Raw genomic sequence first — 18,053 nt, 5'->3', positions numbered from 1 at the left:
ATCAACAAATTACTTAATGGTCTAATTCTTATTGATAATTTTTTTCTGTGAAATACTTTTAACGTAGATCTAATTAGCTGACTTAACTAATAACTCATTATTAACATGAGTATCTACAGGATGACAGAATAACAAGATCATTTAAACTGGGAAAGAAAGTAAACTGTTCAGATTCTAACTTGGTACTTTATTAATTGATAGATGCAATAACAAAGTTTAGGCACCCAGTAAGTGTCCACATTACTTACGAATGTTAAATTAACCTCCAACAACTCTATCGCCTTTCTTAGTTTTAGATGGCTTTTGATACTCTTCTATTTAAAATCTTAATTTATAAGTAATACTGGATCATACACCATTCTTTCATTTCTTTCTTCCCGTGTTTTGAAAGTGATAAATCGAGCAATAGTCTAGTAATTACATGCTCACATTGTTTAGGTGTTTTCATGGTAACTTGCATCACAAAGTATTTCTAAATATCGTATCCTGTTATGAATTTTCTTTCACAATTTATTCAGTAACTGACTCTAAATATGATACGTAATTTTAAAGATATAATGAATAAACATGATATATAGTTAAAAAAAGGTGGATACACTGATCAACGATCATTCAATTCCTAAATAATGATAAATGATCATCCTTATACATTGCTCATACATACAAGGAATGACATGTCACGTAAGTTACTGAATAGTAATATAGTTCAACAAAATACGGTTCGTTTAAGCGAATATCTGAAATTATAGAAAATAGATAGTATTTTCAAAAGGCAGTATTGGTTTATAGACAAAATTGTTAACTTTTTTTAGTATTGGTCGTAACATATGTAACTTATCAAATAAATGTACTTAGTTGTTGTCTCGTTAGTAATCCGACTATAGATAACAGTTTACGATTCTAAAAAAATACTAGTTATTATTCCAGATGAAATGTCTTATATTTGTGTATATGTTTCCACTCTAAGATTCAAACTGATCATTCAAGTTATCATTTCTGTTAAGTAATCTGTTCGTATACAACAAAGGGGGATAAAAACCTGAATTATCGTACTACAAACCGTATAAATTAATTTAGTGAAAAATATAGAAAGATGTTTTCAAGACTTGATGGGATATAATACATTTGTACCACCTTCAAACAAAACCGTCTTTAGCCTTTAACGAAGCCCTCACACAAAGTAATTAAAAGTTATAAACATAGCGATAACTTAAACATTTGTAACTTTTCGATTTTATGAAACTATTTAACATTTTCACCTCTTATCACACATTTTTGACATTTCGCATTGGTTTTGGTTAGGTTTGATTTCTTTTTACAGTTGTTCAGTATGAATAGGCTATATCAAGTGTGGTGAACGGGAATACAAGCGGGGACAATCGAGTGGTTTGAACAAAAATTACAGAATGTTTTAGTAAAATCTGAGAACTATACAGTAAATACTTAATTTGCAAAATGTCAATCAATTGTCTCAAATTTGACTGTTCCTTTTGCAAATATCAGTCAATCGTCTCAGACTCCTTTTTTTTGTTTCCACATCAATCATTCCTTGTTCTTGTTCTCTTTTCTTTGATCTTCTTAACCTTCTGCCTCCAGGCATTTTACTTTCGATTGATGATATATGCTACTTATATCTGTCGACATCAGTAACACACACCACACTAGCACACATTTGTTTTGCTGCACTTCGAATCATCGGTTAAGTCTATTTCTTATTTCTATGATGACGTTGAAGAAAAAATATAAAACTTCGTTTGAAAATAAAAGATTGAATTCTCACACTAGGGAACATCGATCAGAAAGTAACTATTCATCATTCACAAACGATAAATGAAGAATAACTAACAAACCTGATGAAATGTAAAATGAGCAATATCATGAACACGGTGGAATGTTGAGTGTGTCATGTAGTCTTGGTGAGAAATAATAGATTCAGATGCTTTTGTATTTTATATTCTGATTGATGCAAGGTCAATTCACTCTTCAAGATAACCGATCCAGTTACTTGTTCCAAATTTTCGGTCGAAAAACAATCTAAATTAACTCTGTATTAGTCAATCTTAATAAATAACTCATTATGTAGCAATATATATTCACCTATCGTATGGGAAATATAAAGTCAAGTGTGAAGAGCGTTTACTTAACACATTAAATAAGCCAAATAATTGGTGTTTAAATAATTATTTTTTTCCTTAGTTATAGATACATTGACTATTCTGTTACTGGTACATTTTTAGACCGCTCTTTATTGATCTACGGAACCTTTATATTATTATGTGAATGAAATCAAATGATAAACAAAAATGTCTTAGTGAGGTTTCATTACCCTGTCACTAAACTTTGATCCTCCCTCTATTCATCTGGTCTCAAATAAAACAGTTTCGTCGCTTTAGTCAACAACCTATACCAATTGATCTTGAAGTTGTGACCAACCACTTATATATCTACATTTCAGTCCCTGTTAGATTCTGTTTATTTGGTTGGAATATAACAACTAATCCAATCTAATCACTTCTTTTTATTCTACGTGGTATCGTTTACGGCTAAAACTAGTGACATTGGTGTGAATCCTATACGGAACATCAGCTTCTTAGAAGCTTTAAATGTATTTTGCGCATTAATTTCAATGCTTCATGTTTATTATCTTCAATCACTTAACAGTCAACAATTCATCATTAGATGTGTTGGTACTTAGTATTTTAACTGTTTTTTTATTCTTGTATAAAGAACACTCAAAAATGAAGTCATCATTGGTTATTCAAAGTTGTATTGCGAAATATCTGCTTAGGAAGAAAACTCGTATTTAAACTACAGAAACTAGTTAGTTTACACCAACTTCACCTGTTTTTTTTCTCGGCAATTTTATCGCTTATTTTCTCATTTTTTCATAAATATTCCCTCTTTTTCTTTCTGATGATGAAATAAACAAGAATTTGTAATTAAGTGCTGATAGCAACCATATTTTGTAATGGCTCATTCTAGCCGTACGATTATGTCCACGTTCGGACAGATTGTAACTGAAGGCATAAATCAATGACATATTTAACAAATGATCGAATTTTAAATTTTGAGATGCAGCTCAACAAAAAAGAGGTTTCTAGTTGATTAATTATATTATTTATTGAAAGTCACGAATCATTTGTTTATGTACTAAATGTGATTTACTGTTAATCAGTAATGCTTACGTAACAAGAAATTTGCATGCGATGATTTATTTATCTTTGCTAATTATATAGTCATGAAGAGCATAATTCAGCACACTTGAAAAGGGAAACAAGCAGGATAATGTTTCATTTTTTCAGCAATCATAACACTCATATACTTCACTATTTTATTTACATACCATAAACTTAGCTTACCATATGAATATGGTAGTTCTTTGAAAACGAAGTTACTGGAAGCCACAAAATGAGCTTAGTATCTCTGGACAGTCCAGGTTTTACAATATAACTAATATTTTCCGGATCTCCCAATCATTGTTCTTTTCTTGACCTGTTGTTGAAAGAAGTTCTACGTTAAAAATTTCATGCCAAAGTGCACTTTATGTTAGGCAAATATTCGTGTGTTGATTAACGAGTGAGAACTTCGTGTTGAAATGAGTTGTTTTCGTTCAATGAAAATAGTCATTAATTACTAAAGTTTCATGTAAGCTAATTAAAAGTAATTCTTTTTTTCTAGAAGATACTATTAAGCTTTCGAACAAATAGGTTAACAAATTGTAAAAGCTGTTTCTTTCGGTTCTTAAATCTTCTTTAGTCCAATTATTTTAACCTTAAAATACGTGACTTACGAGATATATATATATATATATATATATATATATATATATATATATATACTTCAAACACTTTTGCTTTAAAATATCGTTGGAACAATATTCCTTCCACAATACTTACTTACTTAGTTACTTACGCCTGTTACTCCTCATGAAGGAACATAGGCCGCTCACCAACATTCGCCATCCAACCCTGTCCTGGGCAATCCTTTCGAGCTCCTTCCAGTTGTTATTCATCCTTTTCATATCTGCTTTTATTTCCCGACGTAATGTGTTCCTTGAACTTCCTCTTTTCCTCTTCCCATCAGGATTCCTAGTTAGGGCTTACCTCGTGATGCAGTTTGACGATTTGGGTAGTGTATGTTCTATCCATTTCCATCGTCTTTTCCTAATTTCCTCTTCAGCTGGAAGTTGGTTTGTTCTCTCCCACAAAAGGCTGTTGCTGATAGTATCCAGCCAATGGATGTTGAGTATCTTGCCTAGACAACTGTTTATAAATACTTGCACCTTCTTGATGATGGTTGTAGTAGTTCTCCAAGTTTCAGCTCCGTACAGTAGAACTGCCTTGACATTCGTATTGAAGATTCTCACTTCGTTATTGGTGGAAACTTGTTTTGAGTTCCATATGTTGTTCAATTGTAGGAATGCGACCCTTGCTTTGCCGATCCTCGCCTTTACGTCTGCATCTCAACCTCCTTGTTCATCGATGATGCTTCCAAGGTATGTGAAGGACTCTACATCTTCCAGAGTTTCGCCATCAAGAGTGATTGGATTGCTGTTCTCCGTGTTGTGTTGGAGGACCTTGGTTTTCCCTTTGTGTATGCTGAGGCCTACTGATACAGAGTCTGCTGCTACACTGGCTGTCTTCATCTACATCTGTTCGTGTGTACGTGATAGGAGGGCTAGGTCATCTGCGAAGTCCAAATCGTCTAATTGATTCTGAGTTGTCCATTGTATTCCGCGTTTTCCCTCAGATGTCGAGGTCTTCATAATCCAGTCGACCACCAGGAGAAAGAGGGAGGGAAAGAGTAGACAGCCTTGTCTGACTCCGGTCCTCACTTTGAATGCATCTGTCAGCTGTCCTCCATGCACTACTTTGCACTGTAGTGCGTCATATGACTTCCGGATAATATTGACAATCTTCTCAGGAACTCCATAGTGTCGAAGAAGTTTCCATAACGTTCTCCTATCTACACTGTCAAATGCCTTTTCATAATCAATGAAGTTGATGTACAGTGACGAGTTCCGCTCAATTGATTGTTCACTGATGATCCGTAGTATTGTAATTTGGTCTGTGAAGGATCGATCCTTACGGAATCCAGCCTGTTGATCTTGAAACTGGGCGTCTAAATCTTTCATCCGGTTCAGCAACACTCTGTCGAAGACTTTCCCTGGTATTGACAGTAGTGTGATGCCTCTGTAGTTTTCACATTTGCTCAGATCTCCTTTCTTTGGAATCTTGATGAGGTGTCCTTTTTTCCAGTCCATTGGCACTTGTTCCTCCTCCCAAATCTTTTTGAATAGAAGGTGAAGCATGTTTGTAGTTACTTCGATGTCTGATTTCAGTGCTTCTGCTGGTATGTTGTCGGGTCTTGCCGCTTTCCCGCTCTTGATTTGTCTGATGGCCGTCCTGATTTCTTTGATCGTTGGTGGGTTGACATCTATAGGAAGATCTGTATGTGCTGCTTCGATTTCCAGTGGATTCATTGGAGCCGGCCTATTCAGGAGTTCCTCGAAGTACTCTACCCATCTGTTCCGCTGTTGTTGAATTTCAGTGATTGGCCTGCCTTCTTTATCCTTGACCGGTCTCTCTGGTTTACTGTATTTCCCTGCTAGTTTCTTCGTTGTATCGTAAAGCTGTTTCAGATTTCCTTCCCCTGTAGCTTTTTCTGCCGTCGTTGCTAGTTCTTCAACGTATTTCTTCTTGTCGGCTCTAATGCTCCTCTTCACTTGCTTGTTTGCTTCTATGTATTCAGCTTGTGCTTGGACTTTCTCTGCTTGTGTTCGGCTGTTGTTAATTGCTGTCTCCTTGTTCTTCCTTTCTTTGATCTTGTCCAGTGTTTCTATAGAGATCCATTCCTTATGATGGTGTTTCTTTAGGCCCAGAACCTCTTGACACGTCGAAGTTAGTGCCTCTTTGATACTTTTCCAGTTGTCCTCCATAGTAGTTTCTTCTTCCTTCAGTAGATCCTGTAAGGCTTTGGAACCTGTTGTTGAGAGCTATCTCGAATCCGTTGATTTTGTTAGTATCTCGAAGGAAGGCTGTATTATACCTTTTTAGTGCTGTTTGTACAGTTGTCCAGTTCTTCTTTAGCTTCAGTTTTAAATTGGCCACAACTAGGTGGTGATCTGAAGCTATGTCAGCTCCTCTTCTAGTTTTCACATCTTCCATTGTCCTTCGGAGATTTTTTATTGTTGCGAATATGATCTATTTGGTTCTCTGTAGTGTGGTCCGGTGAGATCCATGTAGCTTTGTGTATACGTTTGTGTGGAGATATTGTGCCTCCTATGACCAATTTGTTGAATGCACACAGATTCGCAAATCTTTCTCCATTTTCGTTTCTCTGTCCCAGTCCATGTCGTACCATAATATCTTCATATTCGGTGTTGTCTATTCCGACTTTGGCATTTAGATCTCCCATCAGAATGGTGAGGTCCTTTCTTGGGCACTTCTCTATGATTGACTGCGGCCGCTCATAGAATTGATCTTTAATGTCGTCGTTGCTATCATTGGTGGGTGCATAACATTGAATAATATTCATTGTGCTCCCCTCCTTCTTTGTTTTGAATGATGCTTTGATGATTCTGGGTTAGTGAGATTCCCATCCTACAAATGCATTTTGTGCTACTTTGGACAGCGTTAGAGCAACTCCCTGAGTGTGCGGAGCATTTTCCTCTTCATAACCAGAGTATAGTAGCATCTTTCCCGTATTTGGCCTTTGTTGTCCAGCTTGGGTCCAATGGGTTTCGCTGATTCCCAGTACTGCCAGGTTGTATCTCCTCATTTCCGTAGCTATTTGATTGGTCTTCCCGGTCTCTCACATTGTTCGGACGTTCCATGTACCTATAAAAATTTTTGCTCTGGTTGTTAGAAGGAGCATCGGCCTCGTGGCTTCCGAAGGAAGTCGGCTTTCACCATGAAGCGTCATAATTCTTCTAAATGAAGACCTTCTAACTTTCAGGGCAGAGTTTAAATGGTTTGAATAATTTTTTCTGGTAAGCGTTTTTTTAGCGAGTTAGTTTTCTACGGGATGGGGACGCTAACCCCATGCCATTTCACAATACAGTTTCAGTTAATTACGGGAATATTAGTGCAAATTAGTAAACGTAGGATTTCCAGTGTTATGTTTCTTGTGATTAATTTCCTGATACGTATCACTAAAGTGAAAAGGACTGATAAAACACTTGTTGGAAACTCGTATAAAACATTATTATACTACAAGATGTTACTTCTAATGGATACCTCTGAAGTACTTAGGACATCTCTTATCTAGTAAAATTTACCATGTGACTTTGATACATTACAGATAATCATTGATTATTCTGAAACAGATATCTAAATTTTTAAACTATATACTTTTGTGCTTAGATCCATATTCTCGTCAATGCAAACAAAACTACTATTCATCGCTTAGTGTATCTTGCTTATTATATCCAGTATAGGGCACTAAATACAAGGCAAAATATGTTTTGAAGGTGAGATTATAATTTACAAACGACCTTAGAACGACGCCAAAGAGACCTTGAGAAGATTCTCCTAACTTTTAGAGTCAAAAATAGATTATAAATTAGTGTAAGTAGGATTAGGATGAACAGATAGGATTTAGGGTTAGGAATCAAAGTAAGAGTTTTCATCACAAACTGACATCAGCTATGATACCGAAATACTATTTAATCATATGAATGAATACATTTCACGCCAAAATTTAAAACTCGCTATCTTAAATCCGATCTGTTTGTCGATATATTGTGATTTCGCTGTTTCAAATTTAACGTCATGGATGAGACATCGAAAGTTATGGTTGAATCAAAATATAATTATGGCAATAATCGGTGGTCAGAAGTTACAAATAGTTAACTATTTCTATTTTATAAAATATGAAGCTAGTGTAGCTAAGTTATCCATCTCTTGTGCGCACTCCTTTCCACTTGGACTTATTTAGAATTACTCCATTAACAATATGCCATCTAAATTGATGATTATCTTACTATTAAGACATTATACAAAGAAAATCATAGTAGGTTGTTTTTTCCTGGTAAGTACGCTGTGACAACTATTTTACCTTGGCCTTTTTATTATTCATATTTTTATAAAGAATATGTTTACGTTTTTTTATCGTTTGTCTTAATTAGCTTTATATATGTCTACATGCAAATATATGCGTGCATAAAATAAAATCTAATTACTATTCAATTAGTCTTCTATAAATGTATATAATTATTCCGTTTTGTCATATATATACGTTTGTTTTTGTTACGTATATGCAAAACTAAATGTAGAAAATTTATGAAAAGAAAGTAATTTAAAAGTACTATTCTATATGTGAAGCTGAATCACTCACAAATTATAAAGGGTTAATTTAATAATTCAAGGGACTTAAATTTATACGATGTGTACTACGTGTTGATCATAACATTATGTTATTTTTATATTAAACGTCTTTTGAAATTATTTCATTAAGTTAAAGGGGTTCATTTTACACAGATTGTTCATAATTGAGAACGGTTATTAGAAACTATTCTATTTTCATGGAATTTATTAGTTATACAGTAATTATTTAGTTTAGAATGGAATCTAAATTGTACACCTGGTAGATTAATCTCTAAATTATAATACTAAATTCGAATTCTATGTTTCTGACACATGAAAAACACAAACATTCATGGTTCACGTATGTGTATGTATTGACCCACAACAGTTAAGTTGTTGAATCAGTAGTTATGGGGATAATATACCTTAGTAGACCACGTGAATATTAAGTCGTACTGTATTGTTCATTCACATTGCCTTTCATTGTATTCAATATGATTAGTAATCAGTGATCTCTATATACCTGGCCTATAACTGTATAATAGTATGATGTGTTTTCCCCCGGATAAATACTCTGTTAACAACTTAGATACATCGGAACCTTATACCTAATATTTGAGCAGTATGGAGCGTTTTAAAGTGATAATTCTATGGTGTAATCGGTTGGTATATTGAGAAAAATAGAGAAAACATGTTAGGCATGCTTTGCTAAGTTTGATTATTCAAACCATAAGAATACTTTGATTCAATGTTGTCAGCACGCATTTTGCTTCCTTGTCAACCTAGTTGATCTTTGATAACACGAAGATATCCATCATAATTTTACTAATTCTCTTGATTGAATAGTCACAGAGTGTTTTGCTAAACTGAACTTGATTTCCAGTGTTGAAGACTTTCGTAATTTAATCCAAACTTTTTGTTGTGAATAACTGAACATATTCTCGGAGTATTGACTATTCTTTAATTAAATACTTAACAATCTAATTATTTTACATATTGTCACTCGATAGTTTATCTATCACTACAAAATGAAGTTTTCTAAATCACGTAACATTTTAAACAGGGTTGGATGATGACTATAGCAGTGGAACTAAAGACACGCGTTTATCCCTATTTAGGATTCATCAACCGGAAGTGCTTGTATCCCAAAGTTGACATCTACTATAGAGCTTGAACCCAGTAGCTATGTGGATAAAGCGTTGAGCGTATGAAGCGAATGATGCTCGGTTCGAGTCCAGGAGTGAAAATCAATTCTAGGATCCAGATATATTCGATTAACGAGTCCAAAACAAGAAGATATGTGCGTTCTGTATTGCAATGCTAGTGTTGGGGACGTTAGATCCTCAGAACTCACTTGGAAAAGGACCTGATTTTGTAATTTTATTTAGAAAGTTTGAATTTCTTTGTTTTCGCGCCAAAGGCGCTCTTGTCACCTTCATGTCGTATTTCTCACTGGGAAATATCGTAAATGCTATTGGTCCGTTGCGTCTTTCAGTATGCTATTTGGTAACTCTCTCTAAGGACGGTTTTGTACTGTATATATACGTTTTGAATTGTGTTTATTGTTATCGCTCGTTTCTGGCTGTTTGCCAATATACTTCCTCGTTCCAAGCTTGGACTTCTTCCTCTAGTTAGCGGAGCTAAGACGCATCAATAGCTAGTTTACTGGTCTTTGGTCACCGAGTCTTGTTTCTCGTTCACAGATTAAGTGAACTCGTGATAGCTTTAACCCTAGCAGCTAGACAGCATACATCTTTTCTTAAATTGCTTGTGACTTGATAACATCATCGAGAGAACCCTCATAGGATGCTAAATACCGAAAGAGCCTGATTAATTACCCTCCTCAACATCAACAACGTGGATATTCAAAAACCCACCATAAACAGTGTGATATTTTAATTTAATTCATTTTTCACTTATATTTTTTGTATTATTCAGAAAGTACATAATTGTATCATCGATTTCAGGATTAAAATATGATATTTGTACATATAACCTTTCAAAATTTTTTAGCCTGTTATATATATTTCATTTTTTGAAGTAAATATGTTTAAGTATTCAGATAAATTATTACTATTGATTCTATTATTTTGTGTTTTTTTTTCTTTCTTTTACTTTACACGTTATCATCAACTTTTAACAGGTAATATATTGGTGTATGTGTGTGCGTATGTTAGCCATTTTCGGCATAGACTTTATGGTTATGGCATATATCCGTATTTAGGTTGGAATTGTTGGTTTAAAATTTATTTTTGACTATATGAATATACAAATGTCATAATCGGTTATGCATATCTATTTTACTTTTTTTATGCGCTATAATATAAATCATGTTCATAGTTATCTTGACGAAAATGAAAAAAAAAAACAGGAAATATGTCATATATTTGAAGATCAGAAGAATTCAGGAAACATGTTAGTTATTATTTGTCACTAACCCAATTTGACTGGTTAAACGTGTCATGAGGATAACGGAAGTTAATAGTTGCGGTCACTGAGCTACATCCCTTAAAATCCATCATTTATAATGTTTACACAGATGAATGCACTTATCATTTCGTCGAAGTTAATTAATCAACCGTTTTTTTAATAATTCTCTGTGTTGGTTTATTTCCACTTTATTTGATTGTGTTCACTTTACATTTCTTTCCTTATATTTCTGCATTGTCAGAATTCTCTCCATGTATATTTATATACGTACATATATTCCGTCATTTATTAAGTCTTCCAAATATTCAATCAATAAAACTTAAGGTATTTTATGGTTGCATTACAAAAATGATTTTCCAGTACATGTGGACATGTGACTGAAGTTTATAGTTAAATTATAATTGGTTAGTTTCCTCTAATATAATGAAGGATATAGGTATTTACTTGGAACGATTTATAACAGAAATCATTAAATTAAATAAATTTCAAATACCCCGACTGAGTAGTTACTCTCCATAAGTTTAAAACGTATTCTATGTTTAGGCAAAGAACTGTTAGCAAGAGTAAAACAGTAACTAATCGATTATATTGAATGAAAAACGTTCTATGAGTAGATGACACTATACTGAAAGCAGTTTCTACATCAAATCTGCTTCCTATCTTTGTATACACTAACAAGTTCATTGAGGTTAAAAATAGACGTTATAATTGAGTAAATAAAGAACGATAAAGTAATCCTACAATTTGATTTTTTTATTTCCAGTTTCATTTGCTTTTTTGATCTATAATGTTGAAACACAAAACATCCTTAGACGGAGGTATAAACCTTTCAGTTTATTCATGATGTTCTTCTGTTCGAGTTAGGAAGCCAATTAATTCTACCATAATACTTCAATTCACTTACTTTATTTTATTCAATCCTACTAGAACTATCGATCGATTTTTATTTATTCAACTAAATTCTGATACATCTGCATTATTATCCAACCTAATATATACTGTTTTTTTGCATATTCTTTTCAAGGTTCCTCTCATTTGTCGGATTATGTCTATGTATTGCGTTAATGTTTATATCTAGTTGGTATTACACTATTGTCGCTTGGGCGTTAGCGTTTGCTATTTACAAATATATTGAATTTAGAGGGTAAGTTTATTTCCTTTATTGAAATAAAATTATTCTAATCATTTCCAATATACTATAGTCGTTTTAACACTTTTATTTTCATTGTGATTCATTGATTAAATTATTTCCAATCAATTCAGTTTTCACTAGTTAAGAGTTTTGCCTATAAAGTTTGAACATTCGGTTATTCAATGACTATAGGTGAAAACATTGAGTTTATGTAACATCTGTACTCGTTGTCTTTGCTGTTTTCTTAGTTATTCTAAGTGCTTGTATCTACGGGTAAATTACATGTGAATGAACTGTATTACTTTTATTAAGGTAAACTAATATAAATAAAATAGTTTTTCATGTTTGCATCAGTATTTATGTAATTTACTATTATTCTTTAAAAATTTCATTTTGTATGATGAAGTTAAATCCATAGATAAATCTGTCTAATATGTAAATTACTCGATAGAAAAACGTAAAATTTTAATAACCAGTCTACAAACTACTCACTACACAACGTTGAATTTCTTATTATAATTTTTCACAGCTCTGGATGTAATAATGATCATCATTACTATACCATAGAAACCATGTACACACAACCTTATGGTATGCTCACCTTTATATTATGTGTTTTAAATACGTCTTCAATGGGTGACAGTCGCTCCTAGTATTTATTTCAGTTACAATGCTAATATTATTTAATTTTTCAATCTTCCAGTTATGAAAATTTATTTCTATAGTTCGAAGTCTAATACGTAACTAGTAACTAGTCATTGCTTACTTCTGAATCCAGCAAGTTTACAACATGTTTCATATTTACATTAAAATTCTATTTTTAACAATCATCAAAAATACTTGTCTTTGTTACTGTGTTATCAATTATCTATGAATATCACTTTAACCTGTAGGCTATTACATGTCATAACACTGAAAGATCTTTTTTGGTTGTATTTAAAGCTTTACTTCTATTTTTTATGAAAACCTATTATTTAAAGTATTTCGTCATCAGTATGACTTATTTCCACTTGATTAAATACCGCAATGGTTTTTGTTTCTTCTCTTAGTTCTTATACTATATCATGCATACATGCATGAATGTATATTTTTCATTTATTTTCGTCTTTATTCCACTATTGTAAGTTGTAATTTATCTATCTATCGATCAATCCTTGTGTTTTAAGAGGGAATTTTATTTATTACATTTTGATTTCTTTGTAATTTCCTATTTATATGCTCTGTACTCTTGTGCCTTTGTGTGTTTGTAGCTTTCTGTATTGGTTCGTATGCCTAGATAAACCTAGATAAGTTGTGTTTATTCAGTTTAGACTTTTTGCCACCAATTCGGAATTGGTTTTCTTCCCTGGAATACCGATCTCAATTAGTAGTCGAGTTTGGTGACATGTAGAAATTGAATTCCGTAACCATTATTCGTTAAATGTCTAGAAAATTTTATAAAATTTGAATTACAAGTTCAAACTAACTTGATATTAAACGTGTTTCTGATGATTATCTTCAAAGTTACCTAATACGTTTAGTGTTGAAGAGAACACATTAATTTCTGTTCATGTGAATCCTTTCAAAAGTATGAATTATATGTTCTGTGGAAAAAATTTAAAGGATATTTTTAATTGTCATAATGAATATGAAAGTTCAATATTATGTCGTTTACCTTTAGTGGTCATACTTTGACATTAATTGAGTACCTACAGAGTTAATGTTTGTTGATCAGAACGATTACAGATACGCTTGCGTTCACTGAAATTATCTGATGATCGTGTGTTTTTTTTAATCGAAATTATATCATTGGTAGTAAATATCCCTCAATAGGAATACTGAATGAATATATGTTGCACAACTGCTTCCCTGGACAGATATTACGTCAAGAACGTTAACGATTAGAAACGTCACAGGGAAAAAGCATACTATTATGCAATATTTATCCACATATCCGTTAAGCGCTACTACAGGTTAGAAATACTTTGACTTCCAGGAGAAGAATTTACACAGCTCAGATCGATCTTTGAATATAAAACTGCGCAAGATACAAACCATATTCTTTTTTGTTATATCAATAATCAACTGTAAGTTAATTAGAAATCGATATCTGCTCCTAGTTATTTGTCCTTAGAATAAAAATAAACTAGGTCTGATTATTTTTATTAAATAGTATAAACAAGATATTTTTAATAGTCTATGTTTTACTTGAGCTCTGGTTAATGGTATATTGTAACAATGAAGATTTTATTTACGGCAATATTACCAGCGGAAAATTACTACTGATGAACACTCCATCGGAACTATAAACAGTCATGTAATGTTTTGACAATGCAAATTTTCTCCAATACTATAAGATCAGTTTTCTTAATAAAATTGAATTTAACCTTTGAAATTTCAATAAACATTTTTTACACCCGAAGTACAATAAAAGGACTGATTAAATACTGTTGTTGAATGAATTATTCATTTATTCTGAATATTTACTTCCCTCCCGTTCTTACTTGGAATTAATTATAGTCTCAGACCTGAGGTTTTTGCCTGATATTATTGTATTCATAACACATCATTATTATTCGATGTTTTTTTAAAAAAAAAATTAAAACTTCCAAACAGTTCACTTTTATACACTTTCAGAATGTATACTTTAACAAAATGCAATGTATTCAGCTGAATTTTAACAAGATCTTCCAAATCCTAATGAAAACTAAAATATGTTCAAGTCATGCGTTGTAGACAGTCAGTATCTTAAAAAGATTTTAAGTTTTTAATTCTGACTAACACATTCTTCCCCAACCTAATTGAACAAACTTGTTTTATTATGTATTCTAAACTTTGCGAAATCTTAAGGTCATTTACGGTTGTTCATTTAGTTCGAAATTTCTGAACACAAACTAGCTTTTCTCACTTATTTAGAAGTCAATTGACCAAGAGTACTATATGTATGTATGAATCAATCAATCTCATTATTGTTTTGTGTTCAAACGCATAATTTCAAATTAATTTACTACTAGTAATACTACCATCACCATGACTAATAGTAATCACTGTAACTTATCTGTTTCATATCTGCAGACATTTCATTTTTACATTGATGCGACGAACTTTTGAGTTGTGTCAAGGTCATATAATTATTTTGCTAACTTTGATATAGATTTATAATTTTTAGAATTACTTATAAAAAAATATATACCTCACTGATTGGCACAGGAATTTATTATCTTTATCTGTTCATCACTGAGTATTATATGCATTACCCATTCAAGTCAATATGAAAAACTGTGTGATAAATGGTAAACTAAATATTCCAACTGCACTATCAATAATCTAGTTGTCGATAATCAGAGTTAGATGGTGGCTGATAGTCGACATAACCAATGAGAACATTAAAGCAACGTTTAAAAATGAATTTTAAATCATTATAATTTTTAAATTCACTCGGTATCGCTTGCTTGTATCTTCCCATTGTTGGTAAGGACTGCAATTGATCAGTCTCTTACTGGCATATGTGCGGACTGCCTCGATATTGCCTTGAGTCACAAGCTTTATAGTTAAGGATGGATGGTGGCTAGCAGTGGAATCCAGGACGCCCTTTTCGTTCTATTTAACACTCGTCGGCTGGACTTAAACTTCACTCCATTGCACAATCAGTCGGCTACCAGGACTCAGTAGCTAAGTGGATAACGCGATAGCATTTGAAGTGACTGGTACTAGGTTTGAGTCTGAGAGTGAACATCAATTCTGGGATGCAGGTAAACCTAACTGACGAGTCCCAGATGGGATCAAACGCGCGTCCTGAAATCCACTGCTAGCCACCATTCATCTTTGATTATAATTATTACTCACTAATATTACTATCATCCCATTAATCACTGTTGATATCTGCTTGCTTATTTACTGATTCTTTGTCAATCTATTCTTTCATTTTTCTCCTCGTTTTAAGCATTTATTTCTCAGTCTCAGTATAATCTTATAAATGGTATCGACACTGCCACTATTATTATTATTACTTGGTTAATATATCTCTTCAAATAATAAACTACAAAGCAGAAAGTAATTACAGATAACGTTTATTTCATCTATTTGCATACGAACTTTATTTTGTTTTGTTTAGGGATCGATTTGGTAATTGTTATTTGTAGATTTTACGATAAATGTAATTGTTTGACTTCAATTTTAATTTCTCTAAGTTGAACTTGTTAAGTAGTTTAAATATATTTGTTAATGATTGAGTCAGAGATATACCGTTTGTTAAATTCATAATATCATTGGATATAGCTGTATACCAATGAAAATGTATGTCTCCACTGAACCCTGAATCTACCATTTGATTAGTATTCATGAACTGAAAATGATTATAATCTAAGAAAGCAATATGGTTTTAAAAATGATAGACTGAAATTGAACTGAAATATGTAAAATTAATGTGAACACACACAAGATGTGTAAGACTAACCTTTCTGGAAGGAAGACCAGCACCATTAGGATCCACTGAATAATTTAGTTAAATTTTTGTAAAATTAACGAAATTGAATTCGACTACTGAATGAAATCAGTAGTTGAAGATTGATCAGGTACATCAGCAGAAATCTCTTAATATTTGATCATTTCGAATAGTTTATAGATAAATCAATCATTTGATCATAAACTTAACTGAATTTACTCACAGCTAGACTGGTCTTACTTATGCTTGAAATTATTTCATATTTGCTATTCTAATCCCTTTAGAGATTGTTTCTTTGAAATGAACTATAGTTTATTTAATTCTTTCTTTTCCATACAAATCAAAATATTATTTTGTTTCACATTATTATTATTATTATTTGCTTTATTCAACATTAAATTTTTGGTACAATGTCGAATTCTCAGCACAAATTGTTTCAGCAAGTTTCTGTTTCTTATTTCTTGATCGATATTGACAATAAATATTAAGTGATCACGAGTTAAATGTTAGCATTTCAGAAGTCGATATCTGAATAATACTCATTGTTTTCAATGTATATTGCCAGCAACCACGATGTCTTTAACTGTACGTTTTTGTAACTAGCACAGTGAAATGTTGTAAACTTTTCATAGACGCACCTGAATAGGTTATGCGATTAATCGATGTAGTGATATGTTAAAACAAAAAAAACCCAGATAACTTGTTGAAACATCTAGATGGCAGAAACAGGTAACCTAGGTATTCAAGCAAGCCATCGTGTCAAAAAAGTGTTGATGAATACTTTACAACAAGTATCTACTTATTTGTTTTCAGATAATTTGTTAAATAGATAATTATTTTGTTTTGGTTTTTACAAAAACATATCACCAATTTATATTTCTAGTCATTGTAAGTCTTAAAGATTATTCATTTGGTAATAGATAATCTGTTGACTTTGTAGCTATTTCTGAACTTCATCTTGTGAATTGGTTTTGCAGAATTTTCATTACTTGTCAAGTCAAAATTATGTACAATTTTGTTATGTGGTATTTATTTGAACTTTAATGATTCTGATGGATTAACTATATTATCATTCATCTTTAGTACAGATTTTTTATTGATTTCTCTAAAGTATGTATTTTTCTACTGACCATTATGTGAAATTATGCTATATATATATATATATATATATATATATTATCGTCTGGTGTATGAATAACTTCGACTAGAAGAAAAATGCAAAAGTGCTCTTTCGAAAGATAAAATGAATGTATACATATATTAATCCAGCCCTTAATAATAATGAGGTTAGCCAAATTTTATCAATCAGTTATTTCAATACATTCATATGATACTTGAACTGATAACCTCATTGTTAGGAAACTTTCGAAAATCCATAATTGTATTGAAGGATAGTTTCAGTTAACTACTTTTGACTAATCCATACATATGGAGATTTTCTTCTTATATCTGGATTTTGATGATAGATTTTTAATCATCCAACTGAATATGTACATTAAATTGGTAGCTAGAATTATTGATAATTTATCACTTAGATCGGAAAAATTAAATCACACATGAATTCTTACGAATTGTCCACACTATTATACCCTAATTCAAATTATTAGAACTTCTTTGCTAATTCCGGTACAAATTTTTTATTCTTGATGGCCTATAATTCTAGGTTGACACGATAGTCTAGATTGAACTATCAACATGGGATATACCACTTAGGAAATCTTATTCTTTTGAGCGTTATCAAACCAAAAATCGTCTATTGTAG

General features: G+C 32.2%; 1 protein-coding gene across 1 annotated transcript in view; it reads left to right on the top strand.

The window, feature by feature from the left end:
• MS3_00004204 (uncharacterized protein) overlaps positions 1 to 18,053 on the top strand; it is a gene marked incomplete at its 3' end in the record, with an annotated part of 131,901 nt that overhangs the window by 90,529 nt on the left and 23,319 nt on the right. The window contains exon 14 of the mRNA XM_012942191.3: positions 11,761 to 11,880. Within this exon, the coding sequence (XP_012797645.1) occupies positions 11,761 to 11,880 (120 nt within the window). The remainder of the gene's footprint in view (positions 1 to 11,760; positions 11,881 to 18,053) is intronic.

This window comes from Schistosoma haematobium, chromosome ZW (genome assembly GCF_000699445.3).
Source record: "Schistosoma haematobium chromosome ZW, whole genome shotgun sequence".
Lineage (NCBI taxonomy): Eukaryota > Metazoa > Platyhelminthes > Trematoda > Strigeidida > Schistosomatidae > Schistosoma > Schistosoma haematobium.
This window is presented reverse-complemented; position numbering and strand designations above follow the sequence as displayed.